Genomic DNA, 20748 nt, shown 5'->3' on the forward strand with positions numbered 1-20748 from the left:
GGCTTTTCAAATGCTGTTTTTCTCCCTTTTTAAATGGAATAAACAAACAAGTGATAATCACCCGTCTAGTATCGGTGCAGAATGAATCCAGAAGGGGCCACATTGTTCTGCGGCCATTGAAACAAGAGATACCTTCCCTCCCCTGATGTCCCTTCCCGGTTACGGCGCAATGCCGCGCTCACAATAACAACACGGGCTTTTCTGATGCCGCAGCCCCTCAGATCAGACAGACCGGGCCTGAGCTGATATTTTGGTGCTCTTGACCCGTTTTCAGCAAGCGTCGGAGGATGAAAATAATGTTTATCTCTGTTTTTTCCCCCAGCGGTGAAGCAGGTTTGAGTGATTTGATTACCTGGCAATATATTTCTGGTAGAGGTTGATGTCATCGGGGGCAGGTTTATCTGGTGGCAGGCCATTCCTAATGCAACAGCAAACACAAAACAGTCAGGATTAATAGTGAGCGCCGGCTGCCTGTTAATAAAAATAAACTGACACAGTATTTACTTACAAGCCGCTTCCAAACTTTGGACTATCAATATACATTTTCTTGTGGCGTAACGGCGTTTTCGTGCGCATGAATCAGGGACGGAAGGCGCGCGCTTTGATGCATGGTCTCCCGACCAATGAGAGGCAAAATGCATGAGCAAAGGGTCGTTAATCTTTTATGGGGGGTATTTTAGTGAGTGCTCATAAACAAAAGGGAATAATGGAGATGTGGGAAAAAAAGCTCTGAATTTGCCTTTTTCTTGCTGTGATTCACCTCAAACAGTAATGTGAGACGACTCAGCAGCTTCGGATGCAGACGGATCGGGCTAACGGACTTCGACTGGACTTGATCCAGAATCTGGTGTTCTGGTTCATTACCCGTGTTGTGATTTTCCTGGGAGAAGCGGGAAGGATCCCTTCCAGCATGGCCACACATACGATTCCGTCCTGGTTCTCTTGTTCTCTTACAGAAATGGCATTTAGCTGCATGCGAGCAGCTCCACTTGGGAGACGACCTGAGGTTAATCTGGCCCAGAGGGGAGGATGCGCTGCCAGACGATGGGCCTTACGCCCCCCCCCGCTCCTCCCCCACAACAAGCACCAGGCTAGCTTAGTTAGCTGAAGCCACCGCACCCGAACCTGACAAAAGCCAAAGCCTGAGGGAGAGGCGTCTGAGGACTCAGGAACTGTGACTTTGACAGGTCCCAGCTAACTGCAGACGAGGTCAAAACCTGTCAAACAGGCTCGGGTAGCTGCTACAAGACTGCTGGCTAGCTCCCCAAACCCCTTGTTCACTTCCTTTAAAGTGCACTCATCAGGCAGGGTGGGTTTGGCCCCCGCGACTCGTCGGGAGGTTAGTCCTGGCTCCAAAGTAATTAAAGGGAGAGTTGTTACACCCTAGTCAAACTAAAGCAGCCAGTCACTTTGCGATGACTGTGCTAAATCAGTCTCCACGGAGTGCTACGGTGAGTAAACACCTCATGTGCCTTTGCAACTCATCAAGCCGTGGATCTATTGGGCCCTATGAGATATTTCACACGACACTTCAGTTGGCGTCCGTAGATGGAGCAATTACCTTTGCGTTGGGCTAACTGACTCAAAGTAGCTGTTAAGTGTACGTGAGCTTCGCATTAGGACCGTGTTGTTCCACAGCAATGAAAATCTTTTCATTCCGCCAATAAACTTTGAAGTGGATTTTTTTTTCACAGTTATAAAACAGTTTAATTGACTTTGCCTCCAACTAAATCTCACACGGGATGGCAAGAATTTTCTTGATATAAAGCACAGGCTAAAGTTTCATTGCGTGTTTTTTTTTTTTTTTTCTACATCCGATATCGTATCTGGACTTACTTCACAGAGGACACGGTTCCCGTGGTGATGGAGTCCGTCTTGGAAAAGCTGGACTTTAGGTAGTCGGAGGTGTTGAAGCTAATGTTTCCTGTCTGGTCCATCGTGAGTCCTGGAGCGATACTGGCCCCAGCTCCAGCCACAGTAGGGACGGCGGGGGCCCCTGGGTTCCCCGGCGCGGTTGCAAGGACGTTGGGCATCAGCGAGGCTTCGGAATTTCCTGGCATTAGCTTCTGAATTGTTCTGATATCGTACTTTGATGGGCGGCCAACTCTGCCAGTCTTGAAGGCGATAGCTCCGCCCATATCAGGGTTGCCCTCCCCAGGCTTGAAGAGGTGCAGAAACTTGACGTTCTCCAGGTCGTACTTAGACGTACGCTTGTAGGAGTTACCGTTCTGCTGCTGGAGACTCTCGCCCATCTTCAGCTTCTGGATATAGAAGTCATATTTGGAGGCTCGGGACACCATGTTCTGGATGTGGGAGGAATTTGGTGACTGGGTGGCGCCCAACTGAGGTCCACCTGGAGATTTGTGCTCCAGGGTGCTGGGGTAGAGCTGTGCCTCGGCCCCCGGGAGACAACCGGAGGTCTGAATCATGGTAGCACTAGTGTCTTGGGTCAGTTTTGAGTTGAGGTCTTCTGGTTTGGGCGGGGAAGTATGCATGGGCCAAGGTAAGGTCTCGCCGGCCTTCAGCTTGCGGATGTACTCTTCGTATTTGGAGAAGCGGGCGCGCCGTGAGGTCTCCTCACTGCTGAGCGATGAGGGGTCTGAGGTAGCGGCTTTGAGCTTCTCGAAGCTGATCTTCTTGGTCAGCTCGTCCCTTACCTGCTGGTCATCGTAGCCAAACATTCCCAAAAACTCATTCATGGTGTTGGCTGCATAGTCTCGCAGGGCCGACGCTTCTCCTGCAGGGATCAACAGAAACACCACACGTGTAAAAGTCTCCTTTACTGATTCTGTGCTAGTCCTGTGGATATCACTCACCCGGCGACTAAATGGAGCAATTTGAATTTAAATCTTATACATTTGGCAGTTTTACAATTAGATTATATGCAAAATGTTTGTGAAGGTTGAATATTGCTTTTTTTCTTTTTCTTTAAACATATTTTGCAGGTTAGATTAAACAACAGGAAAAGTGATTTTTGCTGCACTGCAAACTACAGAATCATTTGTAAATTTATTTCCCTTTGGTTTGTGTTTCTACAAACAAGTCTGAAGCTCTTCCTGTTTTGCTGCACTAAAAGTGGGTCCTGCAAAATCTGCAGATCTGTGTACACAAGCAGGTCATTGATCTTCCGTCAGTGCCGCTTTAATGGTGATATATAATGCTCGATGAGTATGTGGAGCTGCACCCGGAACAGGTTTTGAAGAATTCTAACTGCTCATCTTTGCTTTTGCTTTTGCTTCAACACATTGGTGAAGAGAAACGCTGCTTTCACTTAAAGAGTCCATTAATTTGGACAACTTCCCCAAGGACATGGGTGAAATACACTAAATGTATAGTTTAATTACATTACGTGGAGATTAATTCTGGCCCATTAACTTTCTCCCAGGTTAGTGCAAATGGTCAGTGTGTGTGTGTGTGTGTGTGTGTGTGTGAGAGACTTGAGGGCAGCTTTCTGAGGCTTCTAAAATTCTGTCTGTCAGCGTCACAACAAATGAAGAAGTCTTAACTTTGCTGTTGACTTTGAGTCGCACAGGACAAAACCTGGATTTTGAGATTTAACCGCACAGATGGTCTGGTGGGAGGGAATACCACCTACCCCCCCGAGGGGGAAATTAATCCACAAATATTTCTGCTCTTGTCTCAGATTTCTTAGTTATTTCTGAATCCGTGTCCTGCTTTTCACATCTCCTGTGCAACATGTAAAACTATCCCCAAATTTCCACTCACTGTGTCGGGGATGCAGGGATCAGCATGAAAGAGTATCTGCTGGACTGAGAGGGCATGAAAAATTTAAGAGGAATAAATCAGGCATTCGAGATGAATTTCCTTACAAACCGCCTTGTTTTTATTGCCTCGTAACCGCAGCAGTTGCTCCGTATCTACATCCCGATGCAGCGACTTCCTGTGCAAAATCTGGGCCTTTTTCACCGTAAACGAGCTGAAACTCAAAGGTTTGAAAGATTCTAATTTTTCCTCACATGTTGGTAACTTTAGTGCCTGCAGGGATCTTACTGCTAATGTGTTTATGAGCACGTCTCAGGTTACAGTATATCATATACCGCAGCTCTAAAGTTAGAGCTCCAGAGACACCTCAAAAAAACTGCAAGTGTCTGTAATATAAACATCTTTACCCAGAATTCATGTGAAAACTGTAAAGAATGCATGACGGTGACTGGCGCTCCCTGTCCCAGGAGCCCCTGTGCTCTCGTTCTTTCTGCTGCGGGTATTATCACATTCTAAACAAAATTAGCCGCCGTCCTTTATTCATCAGCGGAGCCGTGCGACGAGCTATCAAGCGAAGGCAAATGATTGGACTTGAAAGGATTATGAGTGGGACTGGCGGCAGATAACCTTTCTAAAACACCATGTAAATGAGTTTTCTACTCGAGCCCTATCTGACTGCCTCTTAATGATGCAATGTGACACTGAGCACGGGAGCCTTGGTTAAGCTCTGGTCGGGACCATAACTGACGCTGGTGCCCATCACAGGTGGAAATAACCCAATACACTCCTATTTTACTCTCCTGCTGCTGACCTCTGCACTTTCTCTGGTGTCACTGGGAAAAAAAGAATCTGCCAATAAGTGGTTCCTAATCTTGGCACTGCAAAATCCTACACCCGGCAGCCCTGCCTGGGCTATATTTGAGGCAATTAGGCCACATTTCCTCTCCCTGATATGATAACGGATGAGTATTATATCTCCTTTTGGCTGACCAAACATGGCCATCAGCGTGGCATAGCCTCCCTGCACACAGCACTGAAAGGCAGAGGTGTCGCTGATGATAAAAGTGCACGCCAGAGGCTATATATGGCCTAATCTGGACTCCAAATACCCCTGAAAGCACGACACACGCAGAACTTAAACCGGCGGGTTCAAAAATGTTCAGTGCAAATTTAAACATCTATTTTATAAAAAAGCAATTTGTGCTCGTGAATGAGTTTGTTGTGTGTTTTGCGCAAATGGACAGTGGCGTTTGTTTGAACTAATTTGACGAGCGCTAAACCGCGCGCGCCTTCAAACTTTCTGGCTGTTTGGTTAGTTAATTAACAGCCAGTAAATAGAGGGGGCTTTGGAATGGCTTGAAATGAACAATAACCTTTCGCAGTGAACCCAGAACTGCAAATGGAAACCGTGGTCAAGCCCGTTTGATCTGTCGCTGCGAGCATCCCGCCGCCGCTTTCCTACTTCCCGTTCACCCCCCCCCCCCCCCTTCCCATTGACTGGCTTACGGGGCCTCTAATGCTAAATTATCTAGGAAAAGTATTCTGGGGTTTTGCACTGATAGGAAATCCGCACGATGCCTCAATGTGAGGACTGGAGTGTTTTGAAGGTCGCAGTTTCTCTCATTGATCTTGCGATGTTTGTTAATTACATTGTCACTGATGTTGTGAGAGATAATTAAGCCACTATGTTTATATGCATAATTACGTGCACTTCGCATCAGCCTTTGAAAGACAGCGGCTGAGAGGGGTGGGGGGGGTTTAATTGCGAGCGGAGCAGAAACACAGCAATATAGATGCCCTAGTTACAATCAACAAAGAGCAACTCTTTAAAAAAACAAAACTAAAACAAAGATTTGCGACTGATGCGCCGGGTTCTCGCCGCCGTCTCCAGACTTTGCTGCAGCGGCAGCACGAGAGCTGGCTGAACGGAGAGAGGCCTCCCAGAGCAGTAAAACATATTTACAGACAAGCTTCAAGGCAGCGAAATAAACACAAAATGAGTAATTTCAACCACAAAGGCTGCTTCTTTTTTTTTTTTTTCCTTCTTTGCTTCAGAAATGAAACTCGCATCTTTTTCTGAGAACCCTCTGCCCCCGATTGCATGTGTGGCCAGAGGTGCTGGAGTGCAGCAAAACTTTTTAAAAAAAAGGAGAATAAAAGAGTCGGTGCACGACTCCGAGGTAGCCAGCTGAGCCTACATGAGAGACCGAAAAACAGCTAAAGTGAGGTGAGCGAGCGCAGAAGCAAGCCCTGCATGCGCACCGCAACAACCGGTCTCACCTTGGTATTTCTGTCTTTACCCCCCCCACGTATCTTTATGTCCCCACATGACTGAGCTGTTTTTTCCTCCCGGTTTTACAGCTTTCTGTCAAGTTCGACTCACTGTGGTCTTCGTTGTCAAGGGCCGCAGTTTTCGGCTCGGAAAGGTACTTTCCGACGAAAAAACATTGACAGTTGTTTATGTGTCATACGGTGTTAATTACAATAACTAGATTTCAGTTTTTCATTTCAGTTTTTTTCTTTACCGACTTCCTCAATTTTGATTGTGTCGCCTCGATAAGCGGTTGTGCCACGCAGGCTGTGCATAACGGGAGATCGCAGCAGTGGCTAATTTTAGTGAGCTTAAAGGAAAATCAGACGCTCCACGTGTAATCCTGAGCGTGATGCGAAGCTTAGCCGCCTCCTGACATGCGCTCTCGGTCCGCAGCTGCTGCGAGAGCACATAAAGGGCCTCGCCGCCGTGCGCCTGTTCCGTTTATGCATTTCTTCACGCTGTTAACCACACATTGACAAGTTCCAGCTCTCCCCTCTGACCTGCCAGTTGAATCTGTCTTTAGTGTAATAATGTCGATGGCTATTCATGCTGTAACCCGAGTGCGTCACTTTCCAATAACGGCCTCGCTTAAGCTCATGTGGATACGGAGATGTCATCGGGCCTACATCTGAACCTTCGGCCAGAGTGGGATTACCCTGAAGGGCGAAGAGGCCGTTTGATTCAACCCGACCTCAGGAGCCCCCAAAATTGATCAAAACATGTGGTGGGGCTTCATCTTTTGTTCTACCAGTCGTGTGGAATCATGTGGGGTGAAAGGAAGTGGAAGAAAATGAGAGATTTGGTGGACTGTTGTGTATCCCGGGAGACCAACTCAACGTACCTGGCGAGGAGAAGGACGCTTGGCGACTCTGGCTCTCACTCGGCGGAACATAGACATCATCTTTTGAAGTCTTGTCGTCGGCGTCTTTGTTGTCTTGGAAACTGCCGTCCTGAGACACCGTCACGGACCCGGCCTCCTCCTCATCGTCGCTGCAGCCTTTCGGTTGCACCATGTACACGCCCTCGGGCGGGACGTCCTCGTCGGTGCTGGCTTTGAGCTCGCTCTCTTGCTCATCGTCGGGGGCCGCCGGCTCGTCGCCGTACTCGCCATTGACCCACTTCTCGATGGCCTCGCGCCTCCTCTGGTCCTCCTCGAGGCTCTGAGTTAGGCTCTCGGGGAAGTTGGTCTCGCTGTCATCGTAGTGGGAGCTGCCACGCTCGCTGTTGTCGGCCACGCTCTGGTCGCCCTCTGCGTTCTGGGAGCTGCTGTCGAACACCACCTGGCGGCTCAGCTTGGCACAGATAGCATTGAGTTTTAGGCCACCTTTCCTTTTGGCGGCCATCTTGGATTTTCCTGAGGTCGTTTCAGTGCATAAACTCCTTTCAGCTGATGGAAAGAAGAGAAGGAATACATTGGTTGGTAAATATTCAGAAACACAAGCCAGGCATGATTTCAGCTCTGCCTTTACGAGTCAGTTGTCGAACATCCCAGTGGAAAAACAACAAACCGAGCAACAGCTGCTATAAATAACCCCCATAAGCCCTTAAAAAAGACCCATAGATACTGTACATGTCTGTGTAAGTCACACCTCACAGGTCAGCTCAGTGCACAGAGAACACAGTGGTGCGAGGGGGGGAAAGAAAATCACCACCAGAAGAAAATCACTGGCAGATATCAGACCCCCTACGGTGCTACAAGCAGCAAATACCCGACTACGTAATCCTTCACATGACAGCGCTTCAGAGACACCGTGAAATGTTATCTCCGCTCTCACCTCAAGAGGCTGCGGTCCTGCCACTGAGTGGGGGGCTGCGCAGCATTAAAGCTGTCAGGAAGTGGAAGGAAAATGCTGAGCACTTTTGGGCATTTTGCAGCCACGTTCTCATGTTGGCTATTTGGTGGGATTAGAGTCAATAACCGATTCTGCAGAGGCTGGTTTCATTTTATTAAAATGAAAACAATAAGCCGGGCGCGCGAGCCAAGACGGCCAACACGCACCAAAAAGCAGGTTAGAGTTGTTGCACTTTACACACATCTTCACGCCCCCTCCCGAGGGCGGCCCTCTTTGAACAATGGAGCCTGAGCGAGCAGGAATGGGTGGCATTATTTCAACCCAAGTGGGGCTATCTTTGTAACATGTCCTCTGATGAGGCAGGAACAGCTGCCTGTGGCATTCCACATCCAGAGCTGCCTTTTTAGGGCAGAAAACACTCTCTGGTACCTTTCACTTCCAGGGCCACCAAAGTTCGCCTTTCAGCCGCGGCTCCTGGACACAAAATCAAGGCCAGATCGTTATCCCACCCTAGAGGAGCGTGTAAAAGCGAGGCTGAGCAACACGGGGCTCATGGAGCGCGTGCGCGGAGCTTTGTCAGCCGAGACCTTGTGAAAACTGTTAAACACGACCGATAATACGCTTTACCGGGCAACTATCAGAGGTAACAAAGTTCTATCTTAAAGACTCGATTCACTTTCCATAACGGCGAGTACGAGCCTCTTCATTTCCCCCCAGCCATAAAGCCAGGCACAATCACGCGTGAGCCGTTTGCCGGCATTATGTAAATCAGGTCGGAGCGACATAAAAACCTTGTTTTCATTTTCTTTTTGCAAAGCTGTGGGATCATTAGTGGATATACAATTCTGAGGAGTTTACAGATCACCCCCCCGACCATCCACGGCTATTCCCCCCGCACACATGCTTTCTCGGTTACCATATTTACGTTGCCTGCTTCCTCTCTGAAACAATGACTCCAGGAATTATGTCGTTTTGAGACGGCCTCATATCAGCGGCGCATTACTGCATAATTTAGTGTTAGACAATCGTGGAAGGGGGGTGAAAGGGTCACTTTTTAGATGACAGCAATTATTTAAAAAGAAAAAACAGAATCAGCTGGGAAAACTATTAAGAAGTGGAAGGCATAAATTTGGTTGTTTTTTTTTTCTTCTCCAGAAATATCCTACAAAGGAAGATTGAGGTCACTGGGGTACTGTTGCGGAGGTCATTTTCTTCTGTTGACGGCGTTGCGTATTTCATGCTTTAACTACCGATTTCCTTTGCATTGCAATCTCAAGCTCTTGTAGGAAATGACCTGTACACAGTGGCTTCTTTCCATTACTGAGCATTTAGGATTTTCCCGGTTAAGCCGGCATCTATCAGCATAACTGAGAATCTTATTGAAATGACTTATTATCCAACAGTGTTTGAATCAAAGTGAAAACAGCGAGCCTCTGCTAGTGAATAATGTGTAGAACCTAGCTATGCTTAGGTTTTATGTCAAAGGGAGCCTTTTTTTTGCCCGCTTTTGCTTACAATAGAGATCGCTATGGTAACACTAAGCTGTTTACCTCAAGTCGTTTGTGTGCATGATAGCATACAATGAGATAAAATCTGCAGGGACTGACATGAAAGAACAACTTTTCCCTCTGGGACCAGCTCCCCCACCTCTCAGAGAGCCCAGTAAGCACGGTGCCTTATTAATGAATATCAGGAGGAAAAACAACACTGTCACATGCATCGGACATTATTTACAGTTTGTTTTAGCCTGGTGTGCTAATTGTCAAGGAGGAGACACCTCAGTAAGCACTGGGAGCCGGGGAAAAAAAATAGACAGGTCGGAATCTGAACACAACAGCTGAAACTAATTTTTCCAACTGCTTATGTTAAGGGTGACACTATTTTTACTGGAAACAGAGCAGGGCCGCAAAGGAGCGCCATACGCTGTCTGTATAAGGCCAAAACCTGAGGAAAAAGTCAAGAAAGTATTTTGAATACATTTGGAAGAGGTCAGGTTCTTTTTTAGCTTCAAAAATAAGTGCATCAGGTTCTCTGGGAGCTCTGTTTCTTCTCAGCCGATGACAACGCCTCCTGTTGGAGCTGACTCAGAGACGAGCTCTGTCGCAGTCCCGAGCCCCACAGGTCTTGTTGAGTTTTGATGCAGAGCCTCTGTTTGTGAGCCAGAATGATCTCATGCCCAATCAAGGGGTGTCTCGAATCCTAATAACGCTGCTGGAAGCGCGCTATTTGCGCGAACGTGCGCAGACTGTAATCAGGGCATCCGCGGGCAAAAGATCTGGGAGTTTAGGAGATTCACCGCTGCGAGACACACGCAGCTATTGTCCGAATGCTTCAGGAATCACCTGCGACAAAAAGGCCGAGAAGTCGAGAAAATAACGCGGTGTTGTCGTTAATTCCCACAAAATAGCGCGGAGGATCCCTGCAGGAGGGTTGGGATAAAAGAACAGATAGTACCTGTTTAAACCGAGGCTTATGTCTCCACCTAATCAAACACAGGTACAGGGCTTGTTGGAGATTCCTGCTGAGTTCCGACATGACTGACACAGGGATCCCTCCCCCCCCAATTGCAATATCAGGAGTTAATTAATACAAACAGGGTCTGGGAGACGTCTGCGTGGCTCAGGATTATTTTACAATATGCAGGCGAGAGTCGCCGTGTCTCTTTAAAAAGGCCCGGTTATAACTTCATAAACCTCTGGCAGATTCATCGGCGAGGCTCGCGCACGGCGCGGAGACGCTCCCCTGCCTCTCCGGGGGAACGCGCGTGTGAAAAACTGCTTGCGTGTGCATGTGTGTTTCAGGGAAATCACTGCGCCACACAGGTAAACACACTTGAAAACCACCGTGTTTTTATTTTCCTAAATTTACGACTCGCAGGAAGAGGACGTCCCCCCCCCCCCCACACACACACCCACCCCCATCCACCCCCCCGACACGGTGGAGCGGCCGCCGCGGCCCCTGAGGAAGTCAGGCGGAAAGCCACTGATGGACAAGCGCGCCACGACACCCGGACCCCAGCATCTGGCCCCTCTCTCACTTTTATTACACAAGAATAACAATAAGCGGGTCGCCGACCTGCTGGGAGGTTTTGCCACCGTTTTCTCCAACAGTCGGTGCAGCCGATGCTGAGAAATTTCCATTTTTCTGCATGCATATTTAATTGAGTTTTGTCCCAGTGGTGCGGAAATGATTTGTTTTTTGCTCTCTGTTCACTTGACTCCTCTTCGGAGTCGCTAACCCTGATTAAGACGTTCCCGTTAATTTCCCAGCGCACACCTTTTTTTTGTGCATTAATGGTTCTGATCGTCTAATTAAAACTTCTCAGCTCGGCTGCTGATCACCGCTCGTTGTGCCTCTGACCTGAAGTTTTAATTGCCGCATCAGAAGCGATAATAATAATTTTGAGGTTCTGATGATTAAAAACAATGCCACTGCCAACTAGATGATAGATTGGGGTTTCAGGGTGCGTACTTCTGAGAAGTTTCTGCAGAGATGGGACTTAGAAAAGGGGAAAAAAAGTGTGTGTGTGTGTGTTGGGGGGGAAGTACTAAGGGAAGAGAATATGGAAACTCTCCCACTCCTCCTGTCCCTCAGTGTTCTTTAAAAAAAGAGTAGGTTTGGCTGGGCCCGAGTCCTAACTTACTCCAGCTCAAGTCTAAATCTGACACTAACTGATCCACTTTGCAGCTCCTGACACTTGGCAGGAGCGTCGGGTCGCAGGAGCGAGAGAGAGAGAGAGAGAGGGAGAGAGAGGGAGAGAGGGGAAAGGAGGCAGAAAGAAATAATGAACATAAAAGATGACGACAGTGCGCTACCTTCTGCTTATTTTCATAAAAAGATAATAACAGGGTTGGGCGCGGCACAAAAGGGGGTATTGTTCGCACGGTGGCAGGATGGAAAAAAGGAACAGAGGTGCCTCTGTCATAAAACATGTCAGAGATGAGACATGAAACAAAGATTTTTATATATAAGAAAAAAAAAGATTCCAGGTTGTACCTTCAGATCCAGCAGGAGGGAGAGGAGACGCTACTGCAACTGATCCGCCTCTTTTTTGTTTTTAAGCCCTGATAGATTTTTTTTTTTAGGTTTCCACATCAGGATCAATGTGCTTCTCTGCCACACACGCATCTTCTGCCCTGTGCCCTTTACCCCCCCTCTGCCCCTCCACAAATGTGCTTTACCCTTACTCATTCAGTTGCACATATGCCTGCTTGTTGTTGTTGGTTTTTTTTCTATCAATAAAGCACTTATTGCTTTTAGTCTGGAATGTGACCTTGTGTCTCGTCTGCTTTCTTTCTGTGGGTGTTGACCTTGAAGGACCTGTTTGGACTATTACACTTGGGCTCCGACCGTGGGCTGTTATCAAACACAGGCCCTCAGCTAAGTGCCAGGCTCCCATCACACTGCTCCCAAACACAAAGAAGACGCTGAAGGAAAAGGAAAAAAGAAGGGAAGCCCCGGGCCTGGACGTCACAGGACAATGACTGAAGACAACAATATACAAAAAAAAACTAAAGATGTGGACTGTGAGGGCAATCAGACATTCTAAGGACAGATTTGGCCCCCAGCCTCATCACAATCAGGGTATTTATGGTGTTTTCCAGCACGGACGACAAGCTGCCTAAAAAAAAAAAGATAATTTGACGTGAGTGACAAGAACAATTCTGACAAGCACGGACCAAAACAGCCAACTTTTATTAAGTTTGCTGCTCAGGGTAATTTGTGGGACACATGGCGAACTTGTTAAAAATGTACATGAAATCTGGACTCGCAGCTGGCACCAGCTGACGCCGTCGTCTGGAAGGGCTGGGCTGGAAGGCGGTGAAACGCGGCTTTTGAAAAATGAAAAGTATTCCGGCGGCTCTGATTCGGGGCTCGGTTCCTCAAGACACCGGGAGCGCAATTTGATAAAGCGACTGCCATGGTAAATGAGCAGACAAGCCCTCGTCGCTCCCTGGTGGTTGGGGCATTGTGGGTAGTACAGTAGGAGAAGGGGCTCGGCGGTGCGCCTCTCTCGAGGCCCCGAGCTAATATCTGTGCAGATTAACTGCTTCAGTTGTGTTTTGGTCACGGGGGTCTCTCTTCACCTTTGTGGCTTGTTGGGAGGAAGAAGCCAACCGTGTGTGTGTGTGTGTTTGTGAGGCTTCTTGCATCGGGGCCTTCATCGGGAAGTCCAGGGCTGGCAGACTGTTGAGTGTCGCTCCATGTCTTTTCCAGTAGGATTTCATACCATCTGGAGCGTTTCTCTTAAATAAGTCGTCTCCGTCCTCTTACCCGTCCCCCTCTATCTCTGCACAGGACACACACACACGGTGTCAATTCTCCGGGGTAAACTCGGCACATGCCGCTCCATTAGTTATCAAGTAAGTCTGGAAATCTCCACCTGGCTTACACACACACACACACACACACACAGGAAGAGAAAGGCGACAAGCATACACCGTCCTCCGAACAGGAAGTACAGGAGATGACTGAGAGCAAGCGAGTGTGTTTGTGTGTCCGTGCGGGTGGCACTCGTGTCCATGAGGTTAACCTTGATATGAGGCCCTGTCAGGCCAGATAATGTCAATCAATGACAAGCCCCCACAGATAACCCCTAACGTGAAGCCTAAAAAGCAAAGCTGTTTAGATCTTTAGACATGCCCCCTTTCACCGGCATATGAACAGCATTACAAGGAAACGAGCTGTGGCATTTCTTTAATAAGACTCTTAAGACATTTTGACAGCATATAAGGCACCGCGCCGTTGAAAAAATGGAATTAAGTCCGTGCTGACAAAGCCCTCTCACACATGGCAGCGCGGTGACGGGCAGATCCGTGTCGCCGGTAAGTGGAGAGGAAAAGACACGTACGGGAGGGGAGAGGGAAAAAGCAGGGTGGACCTTTCCCTTCCTTTTCTCAAGCTCCTTAATTGATTTCCAAGGTTAGTTTTCAAATTTGTTTTTCAGATACAGGGGCCTTGTGCGTTTTTCAAGCGATTTTCCTAAATTCGGCCTGTCTTGGGACATTAGCATCAGACCTGAGCTGCTTCCCCCTCCTTCCTTCTACCTCCTATGTTCCTCATTGAAAAGAAAGAGGTGACATTTAAAAAAAAAAAAAAAAAGCATGTGTTTCCAGACAGGAAGTGTGCGCTGACAACGATCGATCCCTGGCTACCATTAAAAAATTTGCTCTGCCTGACAGACTTTTCCTCTTTTGGACTTTACATTTAGTTGAATAAATCAGAGGTGCCTGTTAAAATGTCATCCAGGGCCGATCCTCCTGTCCAAAAATGACCAGCTCGCTAAACACGGAAGATTTTCCAGACACTTTTTTTTCTTTGTAACGTGCGCAGTCTTCTTCACACAGCGGCACAATTAAAATTTGATCAAAACACATTCTTTGTTGGGCTGATAGAGGAAGTGATGAGAAGGAGCCTTCCTGCTCCCGGGATTTGCATTTTTCAGTTCCCGTGGCTGTAAATCCGCTGCCAGAAGTTCAGTTTTTACTTTTGCACCAGTGATGTTTGATAAGATAGATATTTTACATAAACGCACACTAAATAAAACTGTGCGCCAATTGAGTGTGAAGTGGAGGCAGAACCAAACGAGGCAGTTTTCACCTAAAACAGGAACATTCTTGTTTCTGGAACTTCAGTGGAGGGAGGAATGTGCCGTGACAGATTTTGAAGGTGTGATAAAACAACACTCGCAATGGGGGAGAAGAAAAAGAAGAAAAAAAAGGGCTGTGAACTGATGAAACAAGTAAGGCTGCTTTACAGGAAAAAAACCGAAAAAAGAAACGCATGCTGTCTATTTTTGGTCTGAGTGTACAAAAGGAAGTGCCGCCGAGTTGACTCAAACAAATAAATTTGCTTTTGATAAAACCACAGCAGCTGCTTTTGCATTCTACACCAAACCCACTTTGTTTGTCGCCTCTTTATCTTTATGACTCGCCGCCTTTGCGAGAAGCCGCTCACCTAAACCGTGGAGCACAAACAGCGTGGAGTTTCTCAAACGTCGGCGGCTCGAAACGTCATTTAGTTCATGGAGTAACGGGTTAAAGAAAAAGCCTCAGAACTGAACACGGCTGAATCCCACCACCACTTCCACATCCCTCCGACATTAATATTCCTCTTATTATTATTTTAAAGTGAAAACGGATACTCTGTTGAAGTGCAAATCTGATGAATTACGGGAGCAGATTGCTGCGATTAATTATTAAAACCTATTTTATAAATATTCAGGTCTGTCATGCATCTAATAATGAACGCTTTAGAGGAGGTTACTTCCCGTGCGCATCCTAATGTGTCAGAAATATCACTTTTAATCACGCGCGTGTCAGCGAGTGCTGGGTTCAAAACTACTGGAATAAAAAAAAAAATCCCACCAAATCAAGGAAACTCGGCTGGCCTACTACTGTGCTCATCACGGCTCTTCCGTGCCTGCTGTTTTTGCAAGATCCGGGTTCTGGCCCGTCTAAATAGGCAGCAAACACCTCCCAGCTCCCTGCTGCATTCTTACTCTGGTAATTTGAATGGAGAATAATGCATCGGCAGCACTCTACCCTTCTGGACACACCTAGTCCCAGTGCTACCGCTGCCATATGCTATGGTGATGCATATTCATAACACTTTTGCGTGTGTTGAGCGTGGATGTGCGATGAGGCTTAAATGAGTGTCTCCCAACTTCAAATGGGAAGAGCAAGGTAGAAAAGAAGAAGTGGCTCTTGAGTCTTCTTTCCTCTTTTATTCCTCTTTATAGCCAGGTTTGGGTGGGGAAAGGTGACCTAAGCAAGAGCCCGTCCTCCTTCAGGCTTCTCCTCGGGAAGATGCAGGAGGCAGCGACTGTCAAAACGTCAGGAGAAAGTGTGCTGTCAGCCGACCGGATGGTCTCCCCGGTAAGACGAGAGTAAATGGCACCGCACCGCAACCCCTGTTCACCCTGGCTAGTGTATCCATATGCTGCCCAGAACATACACACATCCAGACAGAGATCCGACACACACACACACACACACACACATTCACACACCATCAGGCACTCTAAGATTAACACTGTCAGAGCTACAATGATACCCCTTCATTATCTGCGCACGGGGCCTCCTCCGTGCACTTGCTCGCCTCCCTCTCTCTCCCCTGCATCTCTATGGAGGTAGTAATTACAAAAGCTAACATTTCTTGCACGCCGAGTCTCTACCTTCCCCTCGCATACCCATTATTTCTCCCATTCTCTTCTTCTGTGGCGTTTCATAAAGGTTGCATATGTGTTTGGCACCCTGTGACACAGCTGACGGTAGAGGGCCTCGCCTGATTCAGCCACGGGCGCTGGGGTAAAAGACTGCCTGCCAAACCCATCCGCTATAGGGGCAGAGAGTGGTAGCTCAGATCCTGATCAGTCCTCTGGGTCTGACACGCAAACGCTTGATGTACAACTGCAGTATCGGTTGTACAATCCATTGTTGGTTTAACAGGCAGGGATCAGAGGGATGCTCCCTCTTGCATGGCATTTTCCATTAACAACAATGCCCTTATTCTCTGGCTTTCTTCTTCCTCTCCCACTGGAAATATGGCTTTATCAAAGGTGATGGCTTGCTCAGGCGCATTTTCTCACACGTCTTCTTCAGCCAGCCTTTTCCCAAGCCGCGCTCGGCAAACGTCACTCACAAAAACCGGCAAATATTTGATGGTGAGATCAAAAAGAAAGTTAAGGACAGCGAGGGAAGCCGGGAGACACGAGGGAGGGGGGGGTATTCTCCTCCCCCAATCTGACACCAAGAGGTGGTGGGGGTAATTCCTCTGAGCGATGTTTTCAGACGCAAATACAATAAAACAAGGAGCACTGCCGCGAGACATCAGGATGGGCAAATTCCACTTCAGAGGGTCTTCAGATGCTCGAGGAGTGGAGAGAACAGAAGGTATCAGCAGGCTGCTGACAACCAATGTGGGAACCACGCCAGAGAGCCTCCCTCCTTCCAAAATGCCGGCTGGCACCAGACCGGTAAAGGCCTCCACTACGAACCAACACTAAACCCTGACCTCTTGCTCGAGACTCAGAAAAAAGACTTTCTGACACTCAAAAAGTCACTCACAGGTGAGTAGCAAACAAAAAAAACTTGAGCACAAAGGCTTCAACAGGTGCCCTGACAGCAGAGAGGTTTCCAGCAGCGGAATCAAAGACCTGCTTTATTCTCTGAAGACCTCGGCTGTGTCTTGACATGCCAGCAGGGATGTCCGCCTTTTCTCCAGTGCTCTTCTCGCCCATTCTTGGAGCGTTAGGCTCACTCTAAATAGCCTCAAGGAGATTAAGCTGGCTCGTATTCAAATGCACATTTCTTCCAAAACCCACTCCGCGAGTGGGCCGAGGAGATCAGAGCAAGAGGCTGCTGGGACGGTAGTCAAAGACGATTCTGTCATGTATAAATCAGCTGCGAAGAGGTAAAGGAAAACAGAGAGGAAGAGTGGGAGGGAAGGGCTGGGGTAAAGACAAACAAGTGTTGGCTCTGTTATATGAGTTTAGTTAGCTAGAGAGTTAGCGCATGAGTTATGGCTGGTGGAGGGCTGAGGGACCTTGTATTTATGAGGGGGTTGAGTGAGAGTTAAATCCCCAGTTAGAAATAAAATCGTCCCCGAGCGAACTGGGGAAACATTTCACTCAGTCTAAGAGGTGCCTGAAAAAAATGAAAAGCATCCCTCTTGCAGCAGAAGCCCGAGTCCGTGTTCTCCAAAATTGCTTTATTCTATAAAAATGCCATAGATCACACCCAAGTAGATTGTATCTCAAATCTGAATAGAGAGGAGCAATCCCAGCGCACGTGACGCCAGGGGAACAAATCCGACGCAGATTTTGCGAGGCATCTAAAGCCTAAAGAAGGCTGTGAGGACGCACGGGCGCCCTCGCCGAGGTGCGAGGGTTCCCCCAAAGAAGCCTTCCTCTGAGCCAAACTGGCCCTCTTTCACGTTTCCTTAACTAAAAATGAAGGCAAAGATCCAGCCAGCCTGGCCAGCAATATCCAGATTCTTGTAAAATAATTAAAGAAAAAGGGAAAAAAAAAGGTTTAACAGCTCAAGAGGGCGGCTGGCCAGAGGAGAAGGAAAGGCTCCGCACGGCACTTTGTGCACATCCAACTCTGCAAACCCTGCAGTGGTAATAACAATTATGACTTAAAAAGGCCATATTTTTGCATTAACTTAAAAGGCTGTATCTTTTTCCTCCCCTCCAGCCTGCGAGGCCTCACTTACCCTAAGTATCTTCATAAATCAACGGTTACTGTTAACGTGTACTCCACAATTCAGTCATCAATCTCCCACCAGGTCAGAGTGAAAACAGAGGGGGAAATGTCTGCTTAGTGAAACGTCTCTCTCGTGACGGCTGCTACCACCACCCTCCGCTCAAACACAGGCGCGAGCCGCACGTACGGCGGTAGCGCCGACCCACACCGCTTCAATAACAAACACACGCGCCCGGCACGCAGCAACCAGAGTGGTCCTGCGGGACACGGGAGCGGTTGCCAGATCGCCACAGTGAAGGAAGCCAAATTCGATTCTGACTTCATCAATTCGACTTTGACTCCAGAAGCTGGTTTCATTTACTATAAAAACAAATAAACAGCGAGCAAAAAGGGAAGAGCCGGCCAACTTTCTTTTTTCTTTTTTTCCCCCTCTTTCTTCTCTTTGGGCCTGAACATGAAGCATCAGGCCCAGAATCCGGCAGCAGCAGCGGCAGCAGGCAGAAGGCCGCGAGTAAATCGGTGTTTATGTTCGCAGGCGAAGTATTTATTTAACCAAAAGGAGAAAATCTGATTGTACATGAGGAGGATTATTTCTCTCAGAAGTGTGTCTCCACGAGGGAGAAGAGGAGCCTTCGGCCTTTGTTCAACAGACACTGTTTACACCAGCAGAGTGGAAAATCCCTCAGATGACAAAGATCTCCATCTCAACATCTGTATCTAAACAGACAAATCAATCTCCAAGCAGAGCCCCAAATTACCTTATGTTGCCTCTGAAAAACCTCCTGGTGACACATCGAGTGCAGGGACTTTAGGTGCTTTTTTAGTCACTTCCATTTTCAGCCAGTAGAACGGTGCGCTGACATCATATCTGCTTTTCCTCAGAACAAACGTGCGACTGTAGAATTTAAAGACTTTACCACCAATTGAAGCGTACCTGCTGCTGGACTCTTCATTCAGTCACCGGCTGCTCGACACACTGTGACTTTTAGTAATATATTGGTTTAGAAACTGAAACATTTAATGTCGCAATTAATAACTACGCAACTGTAAATGGGAAGATATTTGAAAACTAAAGGAAATAACATGCAAAAAGTAAACATCCATCCTACACTGTGAACACACTCCCTCCCTCCCTCCCTCTCAACCACCCCCCCCCCCCCCCCCCCCCCCCCGACACCACCCACCACATGACTACACATGCGTGGCTGACTTATGTCAACTGCAACTAGTAGCAGACTTGTTCACCTTGAGGTAGCAGCCGACTCCTGCAAGTGTGTGTGACAGTGTGTGTGTGTGAGAGAGAGAGAGAGATCAAGCGAGAGATCAAGCGCGAGAGAGAGAGAGAGAGAGGTGTGAGTCTTACCTGGCAGCAGACCCCCCTTCGCGCTCTGTCTCACCTCTCCCTCCTGCCCTGGAAGGATTCTCTCCACAAAACAAGGCATTTTCTCCTCAACTGCTCTCTGCCAGGGCTCTGCTCTCTCTCTCTCTATCTCTCCTTCTCAATTCTTTCCTCTTTTCCACTCTGTCCTCCTCCTTCGCTGTCACTCTCTCTCTCTCGCTCTCTCCTACCCCTTACCCTCCCACTCCCCCCTCCTACCTTCTCTGAGCACAGATGTTGAGGCTGTGAGAGTTTACCCACTTTACCAGTAGGGGTCCTTCATCGCCCTTCTCCACCCCGTACCCACATGAGGGAAACAACACACTCTCTCTCTCTCTCTCTCTCTCTTTCACACACAAACACATGCAGGCCTCATGAACAGAGAGCCACTTAACGGGCACCCTCCTGTCACCGCTACAATGAGAGCCCTGTGCTGAACAGCATGACTGTATAAGCTGTGTGTGTGTGTGTGTGTGTGTGTGTGTGTGCGTCTGCGAGCACCAGCAAGACAGACAGGTGTGAATTTGGTCGTGTGCACGGGGGAGCTGGCCCTTGGTCCTTTCCATCCCTGCTTGGCTGGCCTTAAGCCTTGGCTCCTGGCCCCTGAAGCGCGGTACGGTAGTGGATAACGCCATAAAAAAAGACATCCCTTCCCACACACATACACACTTACACACACACACACACACACACGGGTGTATGAAAGCACAGATTGACTTACAGCAGGTCCCTCGGAGCCGCCAGTGGGGAGAGAGTGAGAAGGCAGCACACACAGAACAACTGCTGCTGTTTGCTACTGCTGCTGGTGACAGTGATAACATGTGCTCTGTGCCCTATGTCAGCTCCAGCACAAACACACACGTCCTCACACAAACACGCAGCCAATGCCCGGCGGCTCTCTCATTTCACTTCTCTGCTCTTTCCTTTCGATTTGGAAAAAAGAAAAAAGGGCGAGGGAACAGTTTTCATTGACACCGGCGTGTTAGATTCGGAGTCTCTCGGCGAGCGCGCGGTGGGGAATTTCTAGTTTCTCTCCTAGTTGCGGGGAGCTTCTCACACGGCGACATTAGTACTGGAGAATATTAGCTGTCCTGCTGAAGAATTTCAGCTCTGCCTTTGACTAAGGGCAGATTCCCCCGATGAAAAGAGAGATCGGAGTCCACACAGGCGTGGAAGGTCCTGGCGACGGAAGAATGCGAATCCGATCACGCAGCTTGCACGCACCTCGTGCATTAACAAAATAACTAAGTGTCAGCAAAGAGAAAGGCATAAAATCTGATGGAACTTGATCCCACACCTTTATGAAATATTGCCCCACTTTTATGGCGGTTT

The 20748-nt window shown here is 48.1% G+C and overlaps 1 protein-coding gene across 9 annotated transcripts in view; it reads right to left on the minus strand.

Annotated features, from left to right (window-relative positions):
• casz1 (castor zinc finger 1) overlaps window positions 1-20748 on the minus strand; it is a 136195-nt gene that overhangs the window by 20521 nt on the left and 94926 nt on the right. For 5 of the 9 annotated variants that reach the window (XM_057042008.1, XM_057042009.1, XM_057042010.1 and 2 more), the window contains 3 exons: window positions 6879-7424; window positions 1837-2737; window positions 353-418 (listed from right to left, as the gene is read on the minus strand). In XM_057042008.1, the coding sequence (XP_056897988.1) occupies window positions 353-418; window positions 1837-2737; window positions 6879-7380 (1469 nt within the window). In that variant the 5' untranslated portion in view covers window positions 7381-7424. Of the gene's footprint in view, window positions 1-352; window positions 419-1836; window positions 2738-6878; window positions 7425-19401; window positions 19560-20748 lie in introns of those variants that run through there. The other 4 variants (XM_057042007.1, XM_057042011.1, XM_057042004.1 and 1 more) reach the window with 3 other exon arrangements.

Source organism: Takifugu flavidus, chromosome 8 (genome assembly GCF_003711565.1).
Source record: "Takifugu flavidus isolate HTHZ2018 chromosome 8, ASM371156v2, whole genome shotgun sequence".
NCBI lineage: Eukaryota > Metazoa > Chordata > Actinopteri > Tetraodontiformes > Tetraodontidae > Takifugu > Takifugu flavidus.